The sequence below is a fragment of the Nerophis lumbriciformis genome, linkage group LG29, assembly GCF_033978685.3.
Source record: "Nerophis lumbriciformis linkage group LG29, RoL_Nlum_v2.1, whole genome shotgun sequence".
In the NCBI taxonomy this organism is placed as follows: Eukaryota; Metazoa; Chordata; class Actinopteri; order Syngnathiformes; family Syngnathidae; genus Nerophis; species Nerophis lumbriciformis.
In genome coordinates, this window is record NC_084576.2 from 33,924,906 (window position 1) to 33,952,503 (window position 27,598).

General features: G+C 40.0%; 1 protein-coding gene across 2 annotated transcripts; it reads right to left on the reverse strand.

Annotated features, from left to right (window-relative positions):
* Nucleotides 1–2,746: 2,746 nt before the first annotated feature.
* rpl7l1 (ribosomal protein L7-like 1) lies at nt 2,747–25,627 on the reverse strand. 2 transcript variants are annotated; one of them, XM_061924454.2, is made up of 7 exons: nt 25,492–25,627; nt 25,012–25,120; nt 17,695–17,855; nt 12,537–12,674; nt 12,356–12,465; nt 7,178–7,433; nt 2,747–2,894 (listed from the first exon to the last, which is right to left on the reverse strand). In XM_061924454.2, exons 1-6 carry the CDS (start codon nt 25,503–25,505, stop codon nt 7,225–7,227), a joined length of 741 nt encoding a protein of 246 aa, XP_061780438.1. In that variant the 5' UTR covers nt 25,506–25,627; the 3' UTR covers nt 2,747–2,894; nt 7,178–7,224. The 2 variants fall into 2 exon arrangements, with proteins under 2 accessions (XP_061780438.1, XP_061780437.1); XM_061924453.1 differs by lacking the exon at nt 2,747–2,894 and having other exon boundaries at nt 7,082–7,433.
* Between the last annotated feature and the right edge of the window lie 1,971 nt (nt 25,628–27,598).

Sequence of the window (27,598 nt, forward strand, 5' to 3'; positions counted from 1 at the left end):
ATAAATGTCTTAAGAGTTAAAGTGAAAATATGATCTTTTATTTGTCATATGTGCATTATTGGAGACCGTTTTTGTGGCTAATTGACTGCTTATATTAACCGGTGAACGCATGCAATGAGCGTTTGTCGCCATCTAGTGGTCAGTTTGGGTTCTGCACCCTGCCTGCCTTTCAGATGCAAATCATATGAATACCAAGTAATGCATGACGTCATCATATACTCTCCTAAACACTAGTGGGAACAGTTTTTGGACCATTTTAAAATATTACACTCTTTTCTTGCTCAAAATACACATAATTATAAATATGTGCTCACTTGGAAGTATTTTCGTATTTAGTAAAAATCCTTTTTATACTTTTATTTCGATGTCAAATACCACTTTCAATGTTTTATGACGCATTAAAGTGTGTTTTTACACTGTTATTCTTTCCCACTAGTAGTGTCCATTTGTGACATTCACATTGAAATGGAATGACAAGAATCTAGTGTTAAACACATGTTATTAAACACAATAAATTGGTGTTAAAAATGAACACTTAATAGTGAAATGGAATATCCATCCATCCATCCATTTTCTACCGCTTATTCCCTTTTGGGGTGAAATGGAATATCAATCAATCAATCAATGTTTATTTATATAGTCCTAAATCACAAGTGTCTCAAAGGGCTGCACAAGCCACAACGACATCCTCGGTACAAAGTAAGGCTGAAACGACGCGTCGACATAGTCGGCGTCATCGGTTACGTAAATACGTCGACGCCGTTTTTGTGCGTCGGCGCGTTGCATATTTACGTCACACTACTTTACTGTCATGGCGGAGCGCAAAGCAGACGATGCGAGCGAGGGGAAAAAAGCACGCCAAAAGTCGTCAAAAGTGTGGGAGTATTTCAATAAACGGCGTAATAATGTTGTTGTATGCACACTGTGTCGAGCGGAAATGGCCTATCATAGCAGCACAACGGCTATGAACGAACATTTGAAAAGAAAACCCCCGACAGCGTTCTTGCCATCACCATCAACAAGTCAATCGTCCGCGTGCGTATACGTTGTCATCATTACACAAAAACATGAATGTGTCATTTGTATCTGCGTTGTAAATTCATAAACTAAAGCACCGTTTCGCTCTGAGAGGCGCGTTTGGCGTGCCTGTTCAGTGTTTACAAAGACGCGCTCCTCTTTAACGCTGTGGAGAGGCGGCGGCGAGCGAGCGGCGAGGCGGGGCGCGCCGGGAGGGACGCCGCAATCGTGCCCAGGTGCGCGATCCGCGCAGTTGGAAGAGAAAAGACTTTGTGTAAAATTAAAAGATTGTAAACCTGGCAAAGCCGTCTGGCGTTCAGTCTGTCGGTCCTGAAAGAACCCCACGGCACAAGACGTGTCACAAACGCTAACGTTAATTAGTTGTGCAAATACCTTTTACAACTAACAGTTACATATACTATGTACAAACCAACAATTAACTTTCACTTTAATCATACTATCATTGTTGTGTTATTAAGCAAAATAAGCAATACTTTTACTTTTGTTGAAATGTTTACACTGTACACTTTTTTGTATTGGATGTTAAGCTTTATTTTTGCACATTTTAGCAAATAAGCAATACTTTTACTTTTGTTGAAATGTTTACACTTGTTACAGAATATTTCCGTTTTGCACTTTTTTGTATTGGATGTTTATCTTTATTTTTGCACATTTTAAAGCAAAATAAGCAATACTTTTACTTTTGAAATGCTTATACTATTCCAGAATATTAAGATTTGCACTGGATGTTTACTTTTATATTTGCACATTAAAAAGCAAATAAGCTACTTTTAATTTTGTTAAATGTTAAAAGTTTTAAATGTTTACATTGTTACAGAATATTTTGTCATGTTGTTGTCAATGTTGACTGACTGGCCATACTTTTTTTTTTGTAAATAAAAGCCATGCCTTTTGAAAAAACTGGCCTACATTTATTTTTTCCTCTTCATTTTAAATTAAAAAAAAAAATCGGTAAAAGGAAAAATAATCTATAGATTAATCGAAAAAATAATCTTTAGATTAACCGATTAATCGGGAAAAATAATCTATAGATTAATCGATAGAAAAATAATCGTTAGCTGCAGCCCTAGTACAAAGCCCACATAAGGGCAAGGAAAAACTCACCCCAGTGGGACGTCGATGTGAATGACTATGAGAAACCTTGGAGAGGACCGCATATGTGGGTAACCCCCCCCCCCTCTAGGAATAGAATAACACAATTCAGTGTTAAAAATACACTTGTGTGTGTCTGAACAACACAGAAAGTGTCAAATATTAACACAATATTGAAAGTGTTATTTTAACTCAAAATTTGTGAGAATTTTATCAACTCAGAAAAAGTGTTGGTTTGAACTTGATTTGAGTTGAAATAACACCCCAGACTTTGCTGTGTAGATTGATGATTTCAAAGCAAGATAACCATCAAATTGTACAATAGATTGCAGGGTGAAAGTGCATATTATGGGATGTCAGTAGTTATCATTTACAGTCCATGGAAAAAAAAAACGCTACCAATTTTTGATGGTAGAAACAAACAATGTTGCAGTTCAGTTGCCAAAATTAAAAAACAACATTGTTTTTCCATGTCCAGTAATATGTTGTAAACATTAATTTTACAGTACAATTCTGTTCACTGAGCTGCCGGTTTTTGTCCGTAAAAAAACCCCCCAGGGGTACTGGTATTCCTTGTACCGTACATTTTGGACAATTCCATGCTCCCAACCTTGCTGGAACAGTTTGGAGCGGGCCTCTTCCTCTTCCAACACGACTGTGCACCAGTGCACAGAGCAAGGTCCTTAAAGACATGGATGACAGAGTCTGGTGTGGATGAACTTGACTGGCCTGCACAGAGTCCTGACCTTAAACCGATAGAACACCTTTGGGATGAATTAGAATGGAGACTGAGAACCAGGCCTTCAGTGTGTGACCTCACCAATGCGCTTTTGGAAGAATGATGGAAAAATTGCTATAAACACACTCCGCAACCTTGTGGACAGCCTTCCCAGAAGAGTTGAAGCTGTAATAGCTGCAAAAGGTGGACCCACATCATATTTTTTTGCATGTCCTCCCCGTGACATGCACCTGGAGATAGGTTAATTGGCAACACTAAATTGTCCCTAGTGTGTGAATGTTGTCCGTCTGTGATGAGCTGGCCACTTGTTGAGCCCCACTCTTCTTCTGTTCCAGATTGTCATTACTGCCACAAGTGGTGGAAAAGTGTATTACAAGTGAGTAACCCTCAGGCCCTGTTGGAATAATTATGTGTAAGTTGTCAAAGGCCGTTGCTATAGTTATTATCAATTGTGCTGAAGTTGTACTTTTCTAACCGTGCAATCTGGATCGAGTCGTCTCGTATCAGTGTTTGTGTCCAGAACATCGAGTACCGTGACGCAGACAAAAGCAGAGACTGAGCGATATCACGAGTGTCAGCACATTTGCATTTCATGAATAATCATACCGTATTTTCCGCACCATAAGCCGCCCCGGGTTATAAGCCGCGCCTTCAATGAACGGCATATTTCAAAACGTTGTCCACCTATAAGCCGCCCCGTGTTATAAGCCGCATCTAACTGCGCTAAAGGAATGTCAAAAAAACAGTCAGATAGGTCAGTCAAACTTTAATAATATATTAAAAACCAGCGTGATGTGGGCGCGCATGGAGTCGTATATCAACATGGATGGAGCTGCGTGAAAAAAGCCACCCGGCCTCTTCGCGTAAACTTACCTTAACCACTTGCTCATCTTTTCTTCATCCATCCATCCCTTCGAGTTAGCTTTTATGATGACGCCGGCTGGAAAGGTCTCTTTTGGCAAGGTCTTCCTTTTGAATATCACCATGGGTGGAAGTTTCTGGCCATTAGCATGGCAAGCTAGAACCACAGTGAAGGATGACTTCTCATTCCCTGTGGTGCGAATATTCACCGTACGTGCTCCCGTTGTATCCACAGTGCGGTTCACAGGAATATCAAAAGTCAGTGGAACCTCGTCCATGTTGATACTGTTCTCTGGCCGGATCTTTTTTTCAGCTATCTTGTTTTTACAATATGCACGGAAAGTAGCCAGCTTTTCTTGAAAGTCTTTAGGCAGTTGCTGTGAAATAGTAGTCCGTGTGCGGATGGAGAGATTGCGTCTTTTCATGAACCGGAAACCTGTCGCTTAGTAGGAGCCATTTTGTGGTCTTTACAGATGTAAACACACAAAGGAAATGAAACGTAATATCCGCGCGCTTCTTCTTCTACGCGGGCGGGTGGTTGCTTACAGTAGAAGAAGAAGCGCTTCCTGTTCTATGGGGGCGGGTGCTTACCTTGGCGGTTGCTTGCGTAGAAGAAGAAGCGCTTCCTGTTCTACCGGGAAAAAAGATGGCGGCTGTTTACCGAAGTTGCGAGATCGAAACTTTATGAAAATGAATCTTAATAATCCATATATAAAGCGCACCGGGTTAAAAGCCGCACTGTCAGCTTTTGAGTAAATTTGTGGTTTTTAGGTGCGGCTAATAGTGCGGAAAATACGGTAATCATTTGAACTTTTCAACAGAAATAGCACTGCAAAAATATTAAGGACATACTTCTGTATTTTGGTAGTTATGCTGTCAACATTTAACAAGATTTCTTCAACTTGGACTTGAAAGCATAAATAGTATAAACACTTTTAACAGTATGTCGTGCTGTGAAATACAGCCGACAGGATTGCGCACCAAACACGAAGCAAGGCCAAAGCGCATGCATGGTGCAGGAGAACAAAGGACTTCTTTCATTTAAGGTTTGTGATAAACCATCAAACTCATTCGTTAAAAGGACTCTATAGTAATATAAAGCGAATTTTTCTGGACATTATCATGCAAGAAAAGTTTATTTTTGGGACCGCGATCACCGCGTAATGATTTTTAAAGGTTGCATTACAAACATTTAACCGTCCCATGTGATCAGCCAGTGCGATTGGAAGTCCATGCTCAATTATTGCCTCCGTAAATAAAACTTCGGCATTTATCACATCCAAAGAATCTGTTTGGGCGACGAAAAACGTTGAAAGTTTTCCACTTGTATCGCTAGCAACGGCATTAGACTTGTGTTTTTTTGTCCCAACGTGGTCTTTTACATCGCTACCGTATTTTCCGCACTATAAGGCGCACCGGATTATTAGCCGCACCTTCTATGAATTACATATTTCATAATTTTGTCCACCAATAAGCCGCCCCGGACTATAAGCCGCGCCTACGCTGCGCTAAAGTGAATGTCAAAAAAACGTTGCGCTAAAGTGAATGTCAAAAAAACAGTCAGATAGTTCAGTCAAACTTTAATAATATATTGAAAACCAGCGTTCTAACAACTCTGTCCCAAAATGTACGCAAATGTGCAATCACAAACATAGTAAAATTCAAAATGGTGTAGAGCAATAAATAGCAACATAATGTTGCTCGAACGTTAATGTCACAACACACAAAATAAACATAGCGCTCACCTTCTGAAGTTATTCTTCATTCGTAAATCCTTCGAATTCTTCGTCTTCGGTGTCCGAATTGAAAAGTTGCGCAAGCGTGGGATCCAAAAATGGCCGGCTCCGCCTCGTCGAAGTCATCGGATTCAGTGTCGCTGTTGTTGTGCAGCAGTTCTGTGAATCCTGCCTTCCGGAAAGCTCGGACCACAGTTGTGACCGAAACTATCTGCCCAGGCATTTACGATCCACTGGCAGATGTTGGCGTATGTCGACCGGCGCTATCTGCCCGTCTTAGTGAAGGTGTGTTCGCCTTCGGAGCTGTGTGAAAAAAGCCACCCGGCCTCTTCGCGTAAACTTCCCTTAACCACTCGCTCATCTTTTCTTCATCCATCCATCCCTTCGAGTTAGCTTTTATGATGACGCCGGCTGGAAAGGTCTCTTTTGGCAAGGTCTTCCTTTTGAATATCACCATGGGTGGAAGTTAGCATGGCAAGCTAGAACCACAGTGAAGGATGACTTCTCATTCCCTGTGGTGCGAATATTCACCGTACGTGCTCCCGTTCCACAGGAATATCAGTTGCTGTGAAATACGGTAGTAATCCGTGTGCGGATGGAGAGATTGCGTCTTTTTATGAACCGGATCCTTGTCCTTTGTAGGAGCCATTTTGTGGTCTTTACAGATGTAAACAGGAAATGAAACGTACGGTGATATCCGCGCGGTTTTTCTTCTTCTTCCGGGGGCGGGTGGTTGCTTAAAGCGCTTCCTGTTCTATGGGGGCGGGTGCTTTCCTTGGCGGTTGCTTGCGTAGAAGAAGAAGCGCTTCCTGTTCTACCGGGAAAAAAGATGGCGGCTGTTTACCGAAGTTGCGAGATCGAAACTTTATGAAAATTAATCGTAATAAAGCGCACCGGGTTATAAGGCGCACTGTTAGCTTTTGAGAAAATTTGTGGTTTTTAGGTGCGCCTTATAGTGCGGAAAATACGGTAATTCCTCCGTGTCCGATCGAAAAATCTTGTCTGCACAAGGTGCAATTCGCGTAGTTTTCACCCTTTTTTTTTTCAATTAATGAAAAACCGTATTTTTTATCACTGATGAAAACCGTACGAATTAGGGGAAAACCGGAGTAGTTGGCAGGTATGTATTGTGTCTAAGTGGGGCTGCTGAGATTACCCCCCTTCCTTCAGAGGCAGCCTCAGTGATGTAACCAGGGACCTCCCAAATAAATAGAGGAACACATTGGACTGGACCTTAGAGCGTGGTGGGAGATTGTAACTGAGTGTACAGTCCCAAACGTCTCTCCTCATTCAGCCAAATTGAACTCTGTCTCTGCGTGATTCCTTGCTTCTTGTCTGTTTAATAGATGTCATCAGTGTTTGAACCTGACAGGCCCATAGCAGAGAAACATTTTGGCAGCTCTAAAGGGGCCCCAGCCCTATGGTTAAGAAACACTCTACTCAAGGTGTGCCAAAATGTAGATCAGTGAATATTCAGCGACAAAATAGCACCATTTTTGGGTGCATGTTTTGACAAATGGTCACCCTTTTGTGCACCCACTGTGGTCCAGGAGTGGATCAGATGATGATATAATTATTGATGATATAATTAACTCCATACAAATCCTCCACAAACTCAAAGGCATCCGATATTTAATATACAAACATGATGGCAAATGTTAAATCAACATTAATGTAGAAAATGTGTACAGTAAAACTAAATAAGTTGTACCTCAACAAGGTGTTAGGCTGCTGTTCAATGTCCTGCTGGATTCTTGCTCAGTTCAGCTGCCTGATGATGGTGTTAATGTCCGTGCCACGAAACCCAGGGTTTCCCAGGTCCTTGAGTAGCCCGGCCTTGTCCTTGGCAGCATGACGGGCCACTGACAGCTTGAAAGGCTTTAGGAAATTGTTGGCTTGCCGGAAGCCCCGTCCGACCGAGTAGATCTCATGGATCAAGTCCTCCAAACATATGATGCCATTTTTGCCTGAAGACAGAGAGACAGTTTGAGGATGGAGACACACCAGACAAGTCGCACTGGGCTTGGGCTCGAGTTTGGTTTGTTAGGCTAGGTCTACACTAAGCCGGATTGATGATGTCTCCGGTATGATTCACTACAATAGGGCCCCACAGCACACTGGATTGCAGTTAAGTGAAATACCACAACACTGGATATTGTTCAGATAAGTTACATTTAAGAACTTGCACACAAAGCAACACTGGAGGTGACTATGACGTGGGCATTTTCCGCAAAATATAAATAATAACCCATATATTGTTAAAATTCTGCAGGTCTGTGTTACAATATATCTGGTCATGTACAGTCGTGATCACTTGTAAAGAACATCATTTCATCTGACCACAGAACTTTCCTCCAGAAGGTCTTATCTTTGTCCATGTGATGTCAGATGAAACACAAATGGAGCTGTTTGGCCACAATACCCAGCAATATGTTTGGAGGAGAGAAAGGTGAGGCCTTTAATCCCAGGAACACCATTCCTACCGTCAAGCATGGCGGTGGTAGTATTATGCTCTGGGCCTGTTTTGCTGCCAATGGAACTGCTGCTTTAAATGGGACAATGAAAAAGGAGGATTAGCTCCAAATTCTTCAGAACAATCATCAGCCTGGAGGTTGGGTCTTGGGCGCAGTTGGGTGTTCCAACAGGACAATGACCCCAAACTAGGGGTGTAACGGTACGTGTATTTGTATTGAACTGTTTCGGTACGGGTGTTCCGGTTTGGTTCAGAGGTGTACCTAACGAGTTTCCACACGGACATATTAAGCAGCGTAACGCACGTTGTGTAAACAATACACACCGAGGCACAACACACGCATGCTAGCAGCTAACGGGCTAGGATAGACTGACCATACGTCCTCTTTTCACCGGACATGTCCTCTTTTGCGGAGCTGTCAGGGCGGAGTTTCTTAAATGCCTCAAATGTCCGGCATTTTGAGTTAGGGTTGCGTGTATTTTCAATGTACGTTCAGGGTTAAGAAGGGGTTAAAAACAAAACAAACAGCAGCATTGGTAAGGGAGGGGCAGAGACAGAGAGAGACAGAGAGAGAGTTATGATAAACGCGCATGCGTCGCCAGGCTCTGCTTTTTATCCATAGATTTATCACATTTGATTTTTTATTATCTATAGCAGGGGTGTCAAAAGGAGGCCATTTGCGGCCCACAGCTAATGTTTTAAAGGCCTACGGCACATTCTAAAAATACTACTAAAATAAACAAAAACATAACAAAAGTGAAATAAAAAAGCTTAAAGGTTAAATGTCATTTAGAAAAAGTTGCAATGTTGACTAATAAAACAAAGCAGTTTTTTTTTCTTTCAAACTGTCATTGCTCAAAACATAATATTGAATCAAAATCAATGTTATTATGAATTATTGACCTACCCAACGTTCCCATTACTTCACATCAAATATTACACTAAGAAAAATATTTTTGGTGGAAGATTTTGCAAATTTGGTAAATAAATAACCCAAAAATGTATATTTTGTTGTTTTCTTACTGTACCGAAAATGAACCGAACCGTGGCCTCTAAACCGAGGTACGTACCGAACCGAAATTTTAATGTATCGTTACACCCCTATCCCAAACACAGGTCAAAAGTGGTAAAGGAATGGCATACCTGCCAACTTTTGAAATCAGAAAAACCTAGTAGCCAGGGTCCAAGGGCCGCAGGCCCCAGTAGGTCCAGGACAAAGTCCTGGTGGAGGGTTCAGGGCTTCGCCCCCCGACGCAAAATTATTATTAGCATTCAGACAGGTTAAAATGTTGCTAAAACCATCACTTTTCTATCAGTCACAGTGACTTTTTTTGTCAACATTTAACAAGATTTCTTCAACTTGGACTTGAAAGCATAAATAGTATAAACACTTTTAACAGTATAACAGTACTAAACAATTCCAATAGATAACATTGGTGTCATTACCTTTTTGTGGCTAAAATCCAAATGTATTCTATCAGATTGATCATACTGCAAAAATGATATGGTAACTTTATGATAAGTTTACTTGAAGTGGCATAAAACACTGAAAGTGATTGTTCCTATAACCCCTTTGTTTCAAATGTTTGTTCCACTTGTGGCAGTCGGGCACCAGCATACCGTCTTTGACAACTTGAAGTGGCATAAAACACTGAAAGTGATTGTTCCTATAACCCCTTTGTTTTAAATGTTTTATGCCACTTCAAGTTGTCAAAGACGTGCTGTGAAATACAGCCGACAGGATTGCGCACCAAACACGAAGCAAGGCCAAAGTGCATGCATGGTGCAGGAGAACAAAGGACTTCTTTCATTTAAGGTTTGTGATAAACCATCAAACTCATTCGTTAAAAGGACTCTATAGTAATATAAAGTGAGTTTTTCTGGACATTATCATGCAAGAAAAGTTTATTTTTGGGACCGCGATCACCGCGTAATGATTTTTAAAAGTTGCATTACAAACATTTAACTGTCCCATGTGATCAGCCAGTGCGATTGGAAGTCCATGCTCAATTATTGCCTCCGTAAATAAAACTTCGGCATTTATCACATCCAAAGAATCTGTTTGGGCGACGAAAAACGTTGAAAGTTTTCCACTTGTATCGCTAGCAACGGCATTAGACTTGTGTTTTTTTGTCCCAACGTGGTCTTTTACATCGCTAATTCCTCCGTGTCCGATCGAAAAATCTTGTCTGCACAAGGTGCAATTCGCGTAGTTTTCACCCTTTTTTTTTTTTTAATTAATGAAAAACTGTATTTTTTATCACTGCAACCGTAACCCGGAATAGGTTGATGAAAACCGTACTAATTACGGGAAAACCGGAGTAGTTGGCAGGTATGTCTTTTACATGGCTAATTCCTCCGTGTCCGATCGAAAAATCTTGTCTGCACAAGGTGCAATTCGCGTAGTTTTCACCCTTTTTTTTTTTAATTAATGAAATAACGTATTTTTTAATCACTGCAACCGTAACCCGGAATAGGTTGATGAAAACCGTACTAATTACGGGAAAACCGGAGTAGTTGGCAGGTATGTCTTTTACATCGCTAATTCCTCCGTGTCCGATCGAAAAATCTTGTCTGCACAAGGTGCAATTCGCGTAGTTTTCACCCTTTTTTTTTTTTTAATTAATGAAAAACCGTATTTTTTATCACTGCAACCGTAACCCGGAATAGGTTGATGAAAACCGTACTAATTACGGGAAAACCGGAGTAGTTGGCAGGTATGTCTTTTACATCGCTAATTCCTCCGTGTCCGATCGAAAAATCTTGTCTGCACAAGGTGCAATTCGCGTAGTTTTCACCCTTTTTTTTTTTTTAATTAATGAAAAACTGTATTTTTTATCACTGCAACCGTAACCCGGAATAGGTTGATGAAAACCGTACTAATTACGGGAAAACCGGAGTAGTTGGCAGGTATGTCTTTTACATCGCTAATTCCTCCGTGTCCGATCGAAAAATCTTGTCTGCACAAGGTGCAATTCGCGTAGTTTTCACCCTTTTTTTTTAAATTAATGAAATAACGTATTTTTTAATCACTGCAACCGTAACCCGGAATAGGTTGATGAAAACCGTACTAATTACGGGAAAACCGGAGTAGTTGGCAGGTATGTCTTTTACATCGCTAATTCCTCCGTGTCCGATCGAAAAATCTTGTCTGCACAAGGTGCAATTCGCGTAGTTTTCACCCTTTTTTTTTTTTAAATTAATGAAAAACTGTATTTTTTATCACTGCAACCGTAACCCGGAATAGGTTGATGAAAACCGTACTAATTACGGGAAAACCGGAGTAGTTGGCAGGTATGTCTTTTACATGGCTAATTCCTCCGTGTCCGATCGAAAAATCTTGTCTGCACAAGGTGCAATTCGCGTAGTTTTCACCCTTTTTTTTTAAATTAATGAAATAACGTATTTTTTAATCACTGCAACCGTAACCCGGAATAGGTTGATGAAAACCGTACTAATTACGGGAAAACCGGAGTAGTTGGCAGGTATGTCTTTTACATCGCTAATTCCTCCGTGTCCGATCGAAAAATCTTGTCTGCACAAAGTGCAATTCGCGTAGTTTTCACCCTTTTTTTTTTTTTAAATTAATGAAAAACCGTATTTTTTATCACTGCAACCGTAACCCGGAATAGGTTGATGAAAACCGTACTAATTTTGGGAAAACCGGAGTAGTTGGCAGGTGTGTCTTTTACATCGCTAATTCCTCCGTGTCCGATCGAAAAATCTTGTCTGCACAAGGTGCAATTCGCGTAGTTTTCCCCCTTTTTTTTTTTTAATTAATGAAAAACCGTATTTTTTATCACTGCAACCGTAACCCGGAATAGGTTGATGAAAACCGTACGAATTACGGGAAAACCGGAGTAGTTGGCAGGTATGGAATGGCTAAATCAGGCTAGAATGAAGGTTTTAGAATGGCCTTCCCAAAGTCCTGACTTAAAGGTGTGGACAATGCTGAAGAAACAAGTCCATGTCAGAAAAGCAACACATTTAGCAGAACTGCAGCAATTTAGTGGTCAAGTAGAAGCTTGTGGATGGCTACCAAAAGCGCCTTATTGCAGGTAAACTTGCCAAGGGACATGTAAGCAAATATGAACATTGCTGTATGTATACTTTTGACCCTCACATTTTCAGTAGAGCCATAATAAATTCATAAAAGAAGCAAACTTCATGAATGTTTTTTGTGACCAACAAGTATGTGCTCCAATCACTACATCACAAAAACATAAGAAATGATTGTAAAGTCAAGAGAGCCATGACATGATGTTCTTTACAAGTGTCAGCAGTTTGTCTACCACCAGGCACGGGTGTCATACACGGACTTGACAATTTCACTTTTAAAAGGCTTGCACACACTGATTAAATTGTATGATTAGGCCATACCTTAAAAATGTAGACAGAGGTGTGAAGCAGACTTACCCATGTGTTCCTCAATTAAGGTGTTATCTGTTAAAGGAACCACCTTCCTGCCAATCCTGGTCCGTCCCCTCCTCAGAATGAGCTCACGAACGGACTTGAGGTTGGGATATCTGTGGAGTACGTGCGCAAGTGTTAGTGGTATGCCAAGCAAGCTTTACGTGACTGCGGCGTTCGTGCTCACCCCCAGGCCACGTATGGCTCAACAACCCGCAACATGGTCAGAGACGTCTCGCTGATTTTCACAAAGGCCCCGCTGAAGATTTTCCTCAGCCTCAACATCTGGATCACCTTCATCACTTTGGAACTGACGCCTTTGATTCTAACAAGAGCAGTCATGCAAAACATTTGCTGAGAACATGTGGGAGATACATTGCCTCAGAGAGCTGCATACAGAAACATCAAAAGTATTCATGGGGCATTCCAATATTTTTGATAGTGTATTAACAAAAATAAATTTATAGAGCAATTTTTTGGACATTTAAAGGGCTAGAAAATTTTGATGGGCCAGCTATCTGTGCCCTGGACCTCTGGTTGGGTGTTGCCGGAAGCCACCGTATTTTTTAAGATGGTGCAGAGTGTCTGAATCCGAGAGTTTGAGGTGTAACTGTACAAAAAGAGCCACAGAGCTAGCCTAAAACAGTCACATGTTTACATAAAAATGCTAACACTTAGCATGTGTGCTAACGTATGCATGATAACAGTCAGCGTGTTTCATATACCAAGTTATATGACTCAAAGGTGTATGGCTGCGGAAATAAATAAAAAAACAAGTGTAATTAAAGCTGCAAGCAGCATTGGTCGGGCCCGCATATTTGGCAGGTGCTAGTCCTAAGTGTCCCAATACTTTTGTCCAGTGGTAGTCCCAAGTGTCCCAATACTTTTGTCTAGTGTAAGTGTCCCAATACTTTTGTCCAGTTGCCCAATACTTTTGTTCAGTGGTAGTAGTAAGTGTCCCAATACTTTTGTCAAGTTGGAGTCCCAAGTGTCCCAATACTTTTGTCCAGTTGTAGTCATAAGTGTCCCAATACTTTTGTCTACTTTTAGTCCGAAGTGTCCCAATACTTTTGTCTACTTTTAGTCCGAAGTGTCCCAATACTTTTGTCTAGTGTACCTACCTTGTCTGCATTGTGTGGGCACGCTGGTGCTTCCTGCTTTTAAGCAGCCATCTTGAAAAAACAGCAGCGCAGCAGCATCAGCGCAGCGGTTCTTTGAAGGCTCATAAAATCAAAACCGGAGCAGTTACAAAAATTATTTCGATAACTTTTATTTGGAAGGGTTCAATCTCTCTCCTGTGTTAGTTTGAAGCTGAAACGACAAACGCGCTCAAAGGAGATAATGTTTGAAGAGAAGTGACCGGTTTATAAAAAAAGTTTGTTTTGAAGGGGAAATTGCAAACTTCCTGTTGATTTTTGCTGAGGGTTGTCAATCTATGAAATGTAGGTCTAAGTGAGACCTACATAGAGGTTTTTGTTTCATGTCTTTCCGACTTTCCCAGTGGGAGTTACAGGCAGTTTTGTCATTTTTTTCTTCCGAGGAGCAGTTTTTTCTGCGTTTTATTAAAAAATTGCGGTAGAGCACAATTTTTAGATTTGGGGTTAGGTTTTTTTATTAGATCGCAATGTTTGCCAGTCCTGATGTGTGCGTTCAGTTTGGTGAGTTTTGAAGCATGTTAAGTGGGTCAAATTACAGCTCAAAGAGGCAAAAGTGACCGTTTTTAGTACTTTTTTGTCTTGAAGGGGGAATTGCCAACTTCCTGTTGATTTTAGCCCGAGAATGTACTATTATGAAAGCTAAGTCTGAGTCAGACCTACATAGAGGTTTTTGTTTCATGTCTCTCCGACCTTCCTAGTGGGAGTTACAGGCAGTCTAGTTTTTTTTCCCCTAGGGGGCGCTAGAGCGCAATTTTGAGTTTTGCTGTTCGGTTTTTTTATCAAAAGGCAATTTTCGCAGGTCCTGATGTGTGGTTCAAATATGGTGAGTTTTGAAGCATGTTAAGTGGGTCAAATTACAGCTCAAAGAGGCGGTCGGTATAATAATAATAAAGAATAATAATAAAACCTTACAAATTCAATAGGTCCTTATGTCCGATTGCATAAGGACTTCCTTTGGGAGTCCTTATACAATGGGCCATGCGGGCCCTAAAAATAGATGAAAAGTTAGGAAGCCTAAGTTAGCTTGCTAACATGCTATCGTTTGCATGCCAACAGTTAACAAGTGTCACATCGCCATCAGTGTGTGAATGTGTGAATGTGTGTGTGAATGGGTGAATGTGGAAAATAGTGTCAAAGCGCTTTGAGTTCCTTAAAAAAAGGTAGAAAAGCGCTATACAAGTACGACCCATTTACCATTTACCATTTACATACCAAGTTATATGACTCTGGGCTAAACGGTAGCAAAAGTAGATCAAAAAGTTAACATGCTAACGTTAGCATGCTAGCAAGCTAACGTGAGCATGATAATAGTTAGCTTGAGTCACATAAGTTACCGTATTTTTCGGAGTATAAGTCGCTCCGGCCGAAAATGCATAATAAAGAAGGAAAAAAACAAATATAAGTCGCACTTGAGTATAAGTCGCATTTTTGAGGGAAATGTATTTGATAAAAGCCAACACCAAGAATAGACATTTGAAAGGCAATTTCAAATAAATAAACAGGCTGAATAAGTGTACGTTATATGAGGCATAAATAACCAACTGGTATGTTAACGTAACATATTATGGTAAGAGTCATTCAAATAACTATAACATATAGAACATGCTATACGTTTACCAAACAATCGGTCACTAAATCCCATGAAATCTTATACGTCTAGTCTCTTACGTGAATGAGATAAATAATATTATTTGATATTTTACGCTAATGTCTTAATAATTTCACACATAAGTCGCTCCTGAGTATAAGTCGCTCCCCCGGCCAAACTATGGAAAAAACTGCCACTTATAGTCCGAAAAATACAGTATGGTAGGTGTATGGCTGGGGAAATTGCACTTTTTATTGTCAATATCAGCTGCAGAGTTTCATTTTTTGGCTGAGAAAAGGTTGAAAAACACTGATGTAGACCACAAGGAAGTGCTTTCAATGTAGAAAAAAAATCATAATATGACTCCTTTAAGTGTTCATTTGGGTACGAGTTATTAGCTTGTCGTCATAGGAACAGAACTTGTGCTTAGCCAGAGGACATCTGTATGTGTGTGTGTGCATATATATATATATATATATATATATATATATATATATATATATATATTAGAGATGCGCGGTTTGCGGACACAACCGCGGAGTCCGCGGATTATCCGCGGATCGGGCGGATGAAATTTAAAAAAATAAGATTTTAAATAGATTCAGGCGGGTGGCAGTTAAACCAATTGGTAAATATATATACATAGTTAAATGTTGTTACCCACATACGAAAAACGAGCAGGCACCTGCAGCATATGCCACAACAGAAGAAGAAAAAAGAGATGGACACTTTTACGGAGCGGAGAAGGGACGCCTCGCCGGGGTCCAGGACCGAGGCCCCTTCCCCGAGAGGGCCCCGCCGGGAGCCGTAGCTGAGGTGATCCGCGAGAAGGGCCCGACGCACGTCCAGGGTCACCACCGCGCCGACACCCCGCCTCGTCCGCCTTCGCCGCGGCCGGCGTCACGCGCAGCAGGTAAGCAGCTTACCTGCCCGCCACCCCCGTGGCCGGGGGCTCGTAACAGGGGTCACTCCGCGCGCTCCGCCCGCGCAGCTTACCTGCCCGCCACCCCCGTTGCCGGGGGCGCGTAACAGGGGTCACTCCGCGCGCAGTGCGCTCACGAAAGGGGTGGGGCTCACCCTGGTTGATATAGACAGCAGGACGGTGGCCATGGAAGTCGGAACCCGCTAAGGAGTGTGTAACAACCCACCTGCCGAATCAACTAGCCCTGAAAATGGATGGCGCTGGAGCGTCAAGCCCATACCCGGCCGTCGCCGGCAGCGAGAGCCGCGAGGCCTAGGCCGCGACGAGTAGGATGGCCGCCGCGGTGCGAGCTGAAGCCTCGGGCTTATAACCTCACTAATGCCTTGCATCGTCTATATTAGATATATAACAACGGGCGGGTGCGGTTTTGAAAAAATGTTAGATCGGGTGGATGGCGGATGGTTGACGACTTTCTGATGCGGTTGCGGATGAAATAATTGCCTATCCGTGCATCTCTAATATATATATATATATATATATATATATTTATATATTAGGGGTGTAACGGTACACAAAAATTTCGGATCAGTACGTAACTCGGTTTAGAGGTCACGGTTCGGTTCATTTTCGGTACAGTAAGAAAACAACAAAATATACATTTTTGGGTTATTTATTTACCAAATTTGCAAAATCTTCCACCAAATATATTTTTCTTAGTGTAATATTTGATGTGAAGTAATGGGAACCTTGGATAGGTCAATAATTCATAATAACATTGATTTTGATTCAATATTATGTTTTGAGCAATGACAGTTTGAAAGAAAAAAAAACAGCTTTGTTTTATTAGTCAACATTGCAACTTTTTCTAAATGACATTTAACCTTTAAGCTTTTTTATTTCACTTATGTTTTTGTTTATTTAATAGTATTTTTAGAATGTGCCGTGGGCCTTTAAAACATTAACTGTGGGCCGCAAATGGCCTCCGGGGCACACTTTTGACACCCTTGCTATAGATAATAAAAAATGAAATGTGATAAATCCATGGATAAAAAGCAGAGCCTGGCGACGCATGCGCGTTTATCATAGCTCTCTCTCTCTCTCTGTCTCTGCCCCTCCCTCACCAATGCTGCTGTTTGTTTTGTTTTTAACCCCTTCTTAACCCTGAACGTACATTGAAAATACACGCAACCCTAACTCAAAATGCCGGACATTTGAGGCATTTAAGAAACTCCGCCCTGACAGCTCCTCAAAAGAGGACATCTCTAGTGAAAAGAGGACGTATGGATGGTCAGTCTATCGTAGGCTAGTCGCTTCAAATGGGTAAGCATGTTTGACATGTTGGCAGAAGCATGTCTTACCGCTGCTGAACAATGTCGGCAAACCTCCGTCCTCCGCACCGCGCAGCCGAAGTGTTCCCAAACGGGAGATCTTAACGAGGCAGGAGGGTCTTCCAGCTCTGGCTTTTATATGTTGTCGTAGCCCGTTAGCTGCTAGTATGCCTTGTGTTGTGCCTCGGTGTGCATTGTTTACACAACGTGCGTTACGCTACTTAATATGTCCGTGTGGAAAGTCGTTCAGTACACCTCCGAACCGAACCCACCGTACCGAAACGGTTCAATACAAATACACGTACCGTTACACCCCTAATATATATATATATGTAATTGCATATACTCACTCTCTAATGCGTACAGCAAAAGCTAATTTGTGTTTTTCAGGTAGTCGGATGGGTGGTTTGTGACAGAGTCGCCTTAAGCGATTTTCATCACGATGTTTCTTATGGCTGTCCTTCAAGAAGTCTTCTAGTCGCTTGAACTTTATGGGCTTGCCTTTAGAAACCTTGGGGTGGGGGGAAAATAGACTTTGTTAATACATTTAAAACAACTTTTTGCTTTAGAATCACATACAAGTTAATGTATAATCTTTAAAAGTGTTTTTTTTTCCTTTTCAATTATGAACTGTTCATGCATCTATGAAAGGGCAAACGTACATTATCAGTAGGGGACGCAATTATTTACCCCACTTTATAACTACTCTAGATTTAAAACTTCTCCAGTTACCACTACTCAAGTTAACATAATACTGGCTATTTTTTTTTCTTTTGTCACATCATTGCTGTGAATGATCCTGACTAAACTAATTAGAACAGGACACAACTCATATGTGAAGTGGGAATAAAACTGGCTGTAAAATTTACAAATACCGTATTTTCCGCACTATTAGCCGCACCTAAAAACCACAAATTTAAAAAGCTGACAGTGCGGCTTTTAACCCGCTGCGCTTTATATATGGATTAATATTAAGATTCATTTTCATAAAGTTTCGGTCTCGCAACTACGGTAAACAGCCGCCATCTTTTTTCCCCGTAGAAGAGGAAGTGCTTCTTCTTCTACGCAAGCAACCGCCAAGGTAAGCACCCGCCCCCATAGAACAGGAAGCGCTTCTTCTTCTACTGTAAGCAACCACCCGCCCGCGTAGAAGAAGAAAAAGCGCGCGGACATTACGTTTAATTTCCTTTGTGTGTTTACATCTGTAAAGACCACAAAATGGCTCCTACTAAGCGACAGGTTACGGGACGCAATCTCTCCATCCGCACACGGACTACTATTTCACAGCAACTGCCTAAAGACTTTCAAGAAAAGCTGGCTACTTTCCGTGCATATTGTAAAAACAAGATAGCTGAAAAAAAGATCCGGCCAGAGAACATTATCAACATGGACGAGGTTCCACTGACTTTTGATATTCCTGTGAACCGCACTGTGGATACAACGGGAGCACGTACGGTGAATATTCGCACCACAGGGAATGAGAAGTCATCCTTCACTGTGGTTCTAGCTTGCCATGCTAATGGCCAGAAACTTCCACCCATGGTGATATTCAAAAGGAAGACCTTGCCAAAAGAGACCTTTCCAGCCGGCGTCATCATAAAAGCTAACTCGAAGGGATGGATGAAGAAAAGATGAGCGAGTGGTTAAGGTAAGTTTAAGTTTACGCGAAGAGGCCGGGTGGCTTTTTTCACGCAGCTCCGTCCATGTTGATATACGACTCCATGCGCGCCCACATCACGCTGGTTTTTAATATATTATTAAAGTTTGACTGACCTATCTGACTGTTTTTTTGACATTCCTTTAGCGCAGTTAGATGCGGCTTATAACACGGGGCGGCTTATAGGTGGACAAAGTTTTGAAATATGCCGTTCATTGAAGGCGCGGCTTATAACCCAGGGCGGCTTATGGTGCGGAAAATACGGTAATTACACAACTGTTAATTGCAGAATGATCTATGACAATTGCTTTTTGCTCCGTATATTTATTTACAAATCCACAAAGCATCAAACTAGCCTTTGTCATTGTGAGTTGATTACTATTACATTTGCACAAAGCGTAGTCCAAACCAAATCTTTTTCTCTACCTTCTTGTAATGTGACATTCATGTTGTCATTTCTAATATAAAGTAGCGTAAAGTTCTTACTTATATCTGTCAGTAAACTCACCATGAAAGCACTAAAACATACCGGTGTAGTGAGTTGACATTATTCACCCAAGGAACTTTAGTTATTACTACTACCTTACTAATTACTACCTACTCGGTGGCCTAGTGGTTAGAGTGTCCGCCCTGAGATGGGTAGGTTGTGAGTTCAAACCCCGGCCGAGTCATACCAAAGACTTAAAAAATGGGAGCCATTACCTCCCTGCTTGGCACTCAGCATCAAGGCTTGGAATTGGGGGTTAAATCACCAAAAATTATTCCCGGGCGCGGCCACCGCTGCTGCCCACTGCTCCCCTCACCTCCCAGGGGGTGAACAAGGGGATGGGTAAAATGCAGAGGACAAATTTCACCACACCTAGTGTGTGTGTGACAATCATTGGTACTTTAATTTTAATTTATTAGAGAGTTCCGGTGGGAGGGTTTTTCACAGGACACATTTCGGGTGTTGTTGCACTAGTGAGCCACGGATTAGGAGATGCTGCTCCATTATTGATTGAAGTAAAGTCTGAATATCATTTAAACAGTTAGCGCCATCTTTTGACACTTCTTCCACTCCCGTCCTTGCACGCTACACCGCTACAACAAGGAGAAGACGCTGTCCAAGTGGAGGCACGTAAATAAGAGCGCCCACAAAACTGAAGAGACTGCCAGAAAGTGAGTTGAAGATGATGTGTAAAACATCATCTATGCAACATTTTGAGCAAAGAACCACCATTAAATGTTATGTAGACCACAAGGAAGTCTTTTACATTTAGAAAATAATCATAATAATATGACTCCTATAATGCGCCTTATAATCCGGTGCGCCTAATATATGAACAAAGATAAAAATAGACCATTCATTAGCAGTGCGCCCTATGGTCCGGAAAATACGATATATTTGCCGGGTCAAATTATTAATTATTTATTGGTCGACTTCAAAGTAATGCACTTTCACATATATATGTCACACTAAGGGTGGCCGTATATACAACGCCAACACTGTCATAAACATGTGCCATATTGTGAAACCACAGTAAACAACAATGACAAACATATTTCGAGAGAATATTTACACAACATAAACAAATACCCAGAATTGCCTGCAGTACCAACTCTACCGGGACACTACACTATTTAATTTGGTACAGGGTATAATTATAAGTGTAACCAGTAGATGGCAGTCAAACATTAAGAGATAAGTCTCAAGTAAACACAAACATTTTAAATGTTCCATTGAAAATATAGAACATTACTCAAAAATCTATCAAAATGTTGTAGTAGTAAATGTTTTAGTGCAATTTCTAATATAAAGTAGTGTAAAGTTCTTACTTATATCTGTCAGTAAATTCGCCATGAAAGCGCTAAAACATACCGGTGTAGTGAGTTGACATTATTCACCCAAGGAACTTTCTTTTTTATTATTGGTCGACTTCAAAGTAATGCACGTTCCGGTACAGTTTCTTACATTTTGATTTGCCGAAAGCTTTATCGATCACAAATACTGCATTTGTTTTCTTTTGTGTTATTTTTTTAATGAATTAAGTAATTTTTATGACAACCTTTTCCCAAAACACAATATAGAATGTGAGATATTACAGGATAATGCCTACATTTATCATTTGTTTTCAAAACGCTTACAAAAAAGTGGGACCCCAACAATGTACTATGGGACCCCGTTTTCATCACTAGATGGGGTACCAGGGACCCCATTTTGAAAATTCCTAGCGCCAACACTGGTTCACACAATGAAGTTAGTTTCAAGTTTCAAGTTTCAAGTTTATTCACAATACCATATAATAAATACAATAGTAGTGAAATATCATCATTTAAAGATGTTGGTACGTGAAAGGATCCCCCAAATAAGCTAGAAGAAGCTTTTGACAGGGGGTCCAGAGGATAGTATATACATGAAATGATGGAACATGGTAGCAAGTACAACAACAAAAAACAAGACAAAAAACAACGCTATATGATTAACACAAGATAATAGTACTAAAGCAAGCATACACATACATACATACATTCATTCAACCATGCAAAACTAGGGCTGCAGCTAACGATTATTTTTCTATCGATTAATCTATAGATTATTTTTTCGATTAATCGGTTAATCTATAGATTATTTTTTTCGATTAATCTATAGATTATTTTTCCTTTTACCGATTTTTTTTTTTTTTTTTTTTAATGAAGAGGAAAAAATAAATGTAGGCCAGTTTTTTCAAAAGGCATGGCTTTTATTTACAAAAAAAAAAGTATGGCCACTCAGTCAACATTGACAACAACATGACAAAATATTCTGTAACAATGTAAACATTTAAAACTTTTAACATTTAACAAAATTAAAAGTAGCTTATTTGCTTTTTAATGTGCAAATATAAAAGTAAACATCCAGTGCAAATCTTAATATTCTGGAATAGTATAAGCATTTCAAAAGTAAAAGTATTGCTTATTTTGCTTTAAAATGTGCAAAAATAAAGATAAACATCCAATACAAAAAAGTGCAAAACGGAGATATTCTGTAACAAGTGTAAACATTTCAACAAAAGTAAAAGTATTGCTTATTTGCTAAAATGTGCAAAAATAAAGCTAAACATCCAATACAAAAAAGTGTACAGTGTAAACATTTCAACAAAAGTAAAAGTATTGCTTATTTTGCTTAATAACACAACAATGATAGTATGATTAAAGTGAAAGTTAATTGTTGGTTTGTACATAGTATATGTAACTGTTAATGTTGTAAAAGGTATTTGCACAACTAATTAACGTTAGCGTTTGTGACACGTCTTGTGCCGTGGGGTTCTTTCAGGACCGACAGACTGAACGCCAGACGGCTTTGCCAGGTTTACAATCTTTTAATTTTACACAAAGTCTTTTCTCTTCCAACTGCGCGGATCGCGCACCTGGGCACGATTGCGGCGTCGCTCCCGGCGCGCCCCGCCTCGCCACTCGCTCGCCGCCGCCGCCTCTCCACAGCGTTAAAGAGGAGCGCGTCTTTGTAAACACTGAACAGGCACGCCAAACGCGCCTCTCAGAGCGAAACGGTGCTTTAGTTTATGAATTTACAACGCAGATACAAATGACACATTCATGTTTTTGTGTAATAATGACAACGTATACGCACGCGGACGATTGACTTGTTGATGGTGATGGCAAGAACGCTGTCGGGGGTTTTCTTTTCAAATGCTCGTTCATAGCCGTTGTGCTGCTATGATAGGCCATTTCCGCTCGACACAGTGTGCATACAACAACATTATTAGGCCGTTTATTGAAATACTCCCACACTTTTGACGACTTTTGGCGTGCTTTTTTCCCCTCGCTCGCATCGTCTGCTTTGCGCTCCGCCATGACAGTAAAGTAGTGTGACGTAAATATGCGACGCGCCGACGCACAAAAACGACGTCGACGTATTTACGTAACCGATGACGTCGACTACGTCGACGCGTCGTTTCAGCCTTATGCAAAACCCAATAGTAGTCTACCCCACATGAGGCATTAAATATAGGTGGTTAATAGATACGTTTTTAGTTTATTTTTGAAGTTGGAGAATGGATACAGCATCTTGAGGCTCTCATTAAGCCGGTTCCAAATCTTTGGTCCCCTGCATACAACACTTCGAGCGGTACAATCCAGTAAACGATGTTTCCCTGATATCAAATCTAAGTTACGAGTGTTGTGGGCATGCTGGGGATGGTAGATAGGAACCAAGCTACAGAGCCTTAAATTCAGCCTGTAAATGACTTGATAGGTTAAACAAGCATTTTGATAAATATTGAACTCTGTCAGTCTTAAGAGATGATAATTATGGAATAGATGTCGAGTGGGGGCATTAAACTTGGACCATGACAGGGCCCGTATAATTTTCTTTTGCATGGATTCTAATTTGTGGAGGTAGGTAGGGAAGGTGTTACACCAGATGACATTACAGTAGTTTAGATGTGGTTCAAAGAGAGTTTTATATAGTGTGAGTAGAGCATAAAGAGGAAGATAATGATGAAGGTGAAAGAACAGGCCAACATATTTGGATCATTTGTTTAACAGATGGCTAATGTGACATTTGAAATTGAGGTATTCGTCAATGATGACCCCCAGGAATTTTGTGGAGTACACTCTCTGTATTTCCTGCCCATTGATGTTGATATGGCAGTGCTCAGTATTTGTCCGCTTTTTATTAGAACGAAATAGAATAAAATTTGTTTTATTTACATTAAGTGAGAGCTTATTGCATTTGAACCAGGAATCTACTTTCACAAGCTCTGAATTGACAGTTACTTGTAGATTGTGTAGGCTCCTGTGTGAGGTAAACAAATTTGTATCGTCAGCAAAAATTATTTTATGAAAAGTTTCGGAGGAGTTTACAAAATCATTTATGTATAGGATAAAAAGGAGAGGCCCCAAGATGGATCCCTGGGGAACCCCATAATTTATGGTCATACAGGGTGAATTGTGATCATTGATGCATACACATTGCTGCCTTCCGTATAGGTAAAAGCGGAACCAATCGAGAGGTACCCCTCTGACACCATAGTGATATAGCTTATACAATAAGATCTCAAAGGCCTTGGATAGATCCAAAAAAATGCCAATACCGCATTTTCCTTCTTCAATACAGTCATTGACCTTTTCCAAAAGGTGGAGTATAGCCATACAGGTGGTGCTTTTTTTACGAAAACCATATTGGGAGGGGACAAGGATATTTAGTTTTTCCAGAAAGCCATTCAGTCGGTTGTAGACCACTTTCTCAAATATTTTTGAAAATGTTGGTAAAATTGAAATTGGCCTATAATTGTTCATATTATTTTTATCACCTGATTTAACAATTGGGATTATTTTTGCCACTTTGGACATTTTGGGTACAATGCCAGCACTAAGTGACAGGTTTATACAGTGACAGAGAGGATTTATGATCACATTTGCTATGGCTTTCAAGATTTTGGTACATATCCCGTCCACTCCAGCTGTATGTGATGACTTTAGGTCCGTAATGATCGTATAAAGCTCATTGATGTCGGTTGGCTGCATGAAAAAGGAGCTAGGGTAGCTGCCTGATAAAAATTCTTTAAAGGAATACCCTGGAGGTTGACCTATTTTACTGGATAGGTTTTCCCCAATAGAAGCAAAAAAGGTATTAAAACTATTGGCAAGATCAGCCCTATTTGACCCTGTATCCGGAACAACAGGGGCCTTATGTCCCTTGTTGAGAACAGTATTCAACACGTTCCATGTTCTCCTACAATCCCCCTGCGATGCTTGTAATAGTTCAGAATAATAGTTGCGCTTACTTTTCCTGATAATATGAGTTAATTTATTTCTATAATTTGTGTATTTTTCTTTGTTGACAGTAGTAGGGTTCAAAATATAACATTTGTAGAGTTTATTCTTTTGTCTGATGGACTTTAAGATCCCCCTTGTAATCCAGGGATTTTTTTCTGAGGTATGATTTTTGATAGTTTTTTCAGGGATTGTTTCCTGTTTTTTTTAGTGATTAGTTTACTGCAGTACATTTAACTTCATCCACACGACTTACTCTTTTCTTGTGAAGTAGTGCGAGCTTGGCTTGGTTTGCTTTAATGGCCTGGTATGCCTTCCTCTTCTTCAGGAGATACTCGGGAACTAACTTGATGACTTTTTTGGATCTGGGAAGGAGGAAAATAAATCAATGAATTTCGGGCTGACGTTTTTTTTAAATTCCATCAATGTTAGATGCAGTGTTGGGAGTCCCAAGCAGGCAATGTATTAACACTATTCAGGAAGTTATTCACCACGTTGTTTATCACGTTAGTTGCCATACTTATTCCAAAATCCTTGCATTAACGTTGAAACGCATGACATTATTTCACCATGTGACACATTTACAGTTTTTCCTAACAATCAACCTTCTCGATATTCGAAATACAACCCGTAAGCGAAACAACAGGCATTGTTGACCAAATCGGCGTAAAGCAACGTTTCATTTCTGCCACGACAAACACGGATGGAGTATGATAGCGATTTGATATTTACTTACTCGGATTCCGCCATGGTGGATTGTGGCTCATGCGGAAGTCAGTGTCACGACACGGTCGGTCCACGCATGCGCGAAGTCAACGTCACTTCCTGGACTTGCAAATTTTGTTTTAACGATGGAACTTCCGCGATGTGATTTGAAAGTTTTATTAATGTTTTGTATTAAAAAAATAGCTTACTTAGGAGTAAGAAGGAAGAATAGTATAAGCACGAACAAAAAGTAGATTTAAACAAATCAGGGCGTAGAGCTGGGTTGCAATAATCACGTGACCGAGAGGCACATCCGGGTTTCAGGCGATGGTCTGGCAGCATGGAGCGCTACTGCCTACTGGCGCTGACGAGACGCGGGGCCGCCATCTTGGAGTGGTGATCCGCTCCACTCAGTGCAATTCATTTGGCAGGAGCAATGAACTGTCAGCGCATTTAATTCATCTTACCTCACTGAATACCACTGATTTTCACACGGGTTTTTGTCATACGTGTAGCTATGATAAAGGACCATAGTTGCCAACCTTGAGACCTCCGATTTCGGGAGGTGGGGGGTGGGGGGTGGGGCGGGGCGTGGTTAAGAGGGGAGGAGTATATTGACAGCTAGAATTCACCAAGTCAATTCATACATATATATATATATATATATATATATATATATATATATATATATATATATATATATATATATATATATATATACAGGTAAAAGCCAGTAAATTAGAATATTTAGAAAAACTTGATTTATTTCAGTAATTGCATTCAAAAGGTGTAACTTGTACATTATATTTATTCATTGCACACAGACTGATGCATTCAAATGTTTATTTCATTTAATTTTGATGATTTGAAGTGGCAACAAATGAAAATCCAAAATTCCGTGTGTCACAAAATTAGAATATTACTTAAGGCTAATACAAAAAAGGGATTTTTAGAAATGTTGGCTAACTGAAAAGTATGAAAATGAAAAATATGAGCATGTACAATACTCAATACTTGGTTGGAGCTCCTTTTGCCTCAATTACTGCGTTAATGCGGCGTGGCATGGAGTCGATGAGTTTCTGGCACTGCTCAGGTGTTATGAGAGCCCAGGTTGCTCTGATAGTGGCCTTCAACTCTTCTGCGTTTTTGGGTCTGGCATTCTGCATCTTCCTTTTCACAATACCCCACAGATTTTCTATGGGGTTAAGGTCAGGGGAGTTGGCGGGCCAATTTAGAACAGAAATACCATGGTCCGTAAACCAGGCACGGGTAGATTTTGCGCTGTGTGCAGGCGCCATGTCCTGTTGGAACTTGAAATCTCCATCTCCATAGAGCAGGTCAGCAGCAGGAAGCATGAAGTGCTCTAAAACTTGCTGGTAGACGGCTGCGTTGACCCTGGATCTCAGGAAACAGAGTGGACCGACACCAGCAGATGACATGGCACCCCAAACCATCACCCAACCATGCAAATTTTGCAAATCAAGGTCCCAGAGTCTGGAGGAAGACAGGAGAGGCACAGGATCCACGTTGCCTGAAGTCTAGTGTAAAGTTTCCACCATCAGTGATGGTTTGGGGTGCCATGTCATGTCATATATATATATATATATATATATATATATATATATATATATATATATATATATATATATATATATATATATATATATGTAGTTGTGTATATATATATATATATATATATATATACAACTACATATATATATATACAACTACATATATATATATATATATATATATATATATATAAAAGTACGGACTACCGGTAAAGAAGGCTAAAATAATGTTGTTTTTAACGGTATGTAGTTGTATATATATATATATATATATATATATATATATATATATATATATATATATATATATATATATATATATATATATATATGTATGTGTATATATATATATATATATATATATATATATATATATATATACAACTACATATATATATATATATATATATATATATATATATGTAGTTGTATATATATATATGTAGTTGTATATATATATATATGTAGTTGTATATATATATATATATATATATATATATATATATATGTAGTTGTATATATATATATGTAGTTGTATATATATATATGTGTAGTTGTATATATATA

Bases quoted from the DNA above. Each gene is read 5' to 3' on its own strand.
- rpl7l1 (XM_061924454.2), bottom strand. The intron at 17,856-25,011 runs GTAAGTCGTGTG...CCCCACCCCAAG, and splicing joins CACTACTTCACAAGAAAAGA to GTTTCTAAAGGCAAGCCCAT. The intron at 12,675-17,694 runs GTGAGTATATGC...TGCTCTTGTTAG, and splicing joins TTTGCTGTACGCATTAGAGA to AATCAAAGGCGTCAGTTCCA.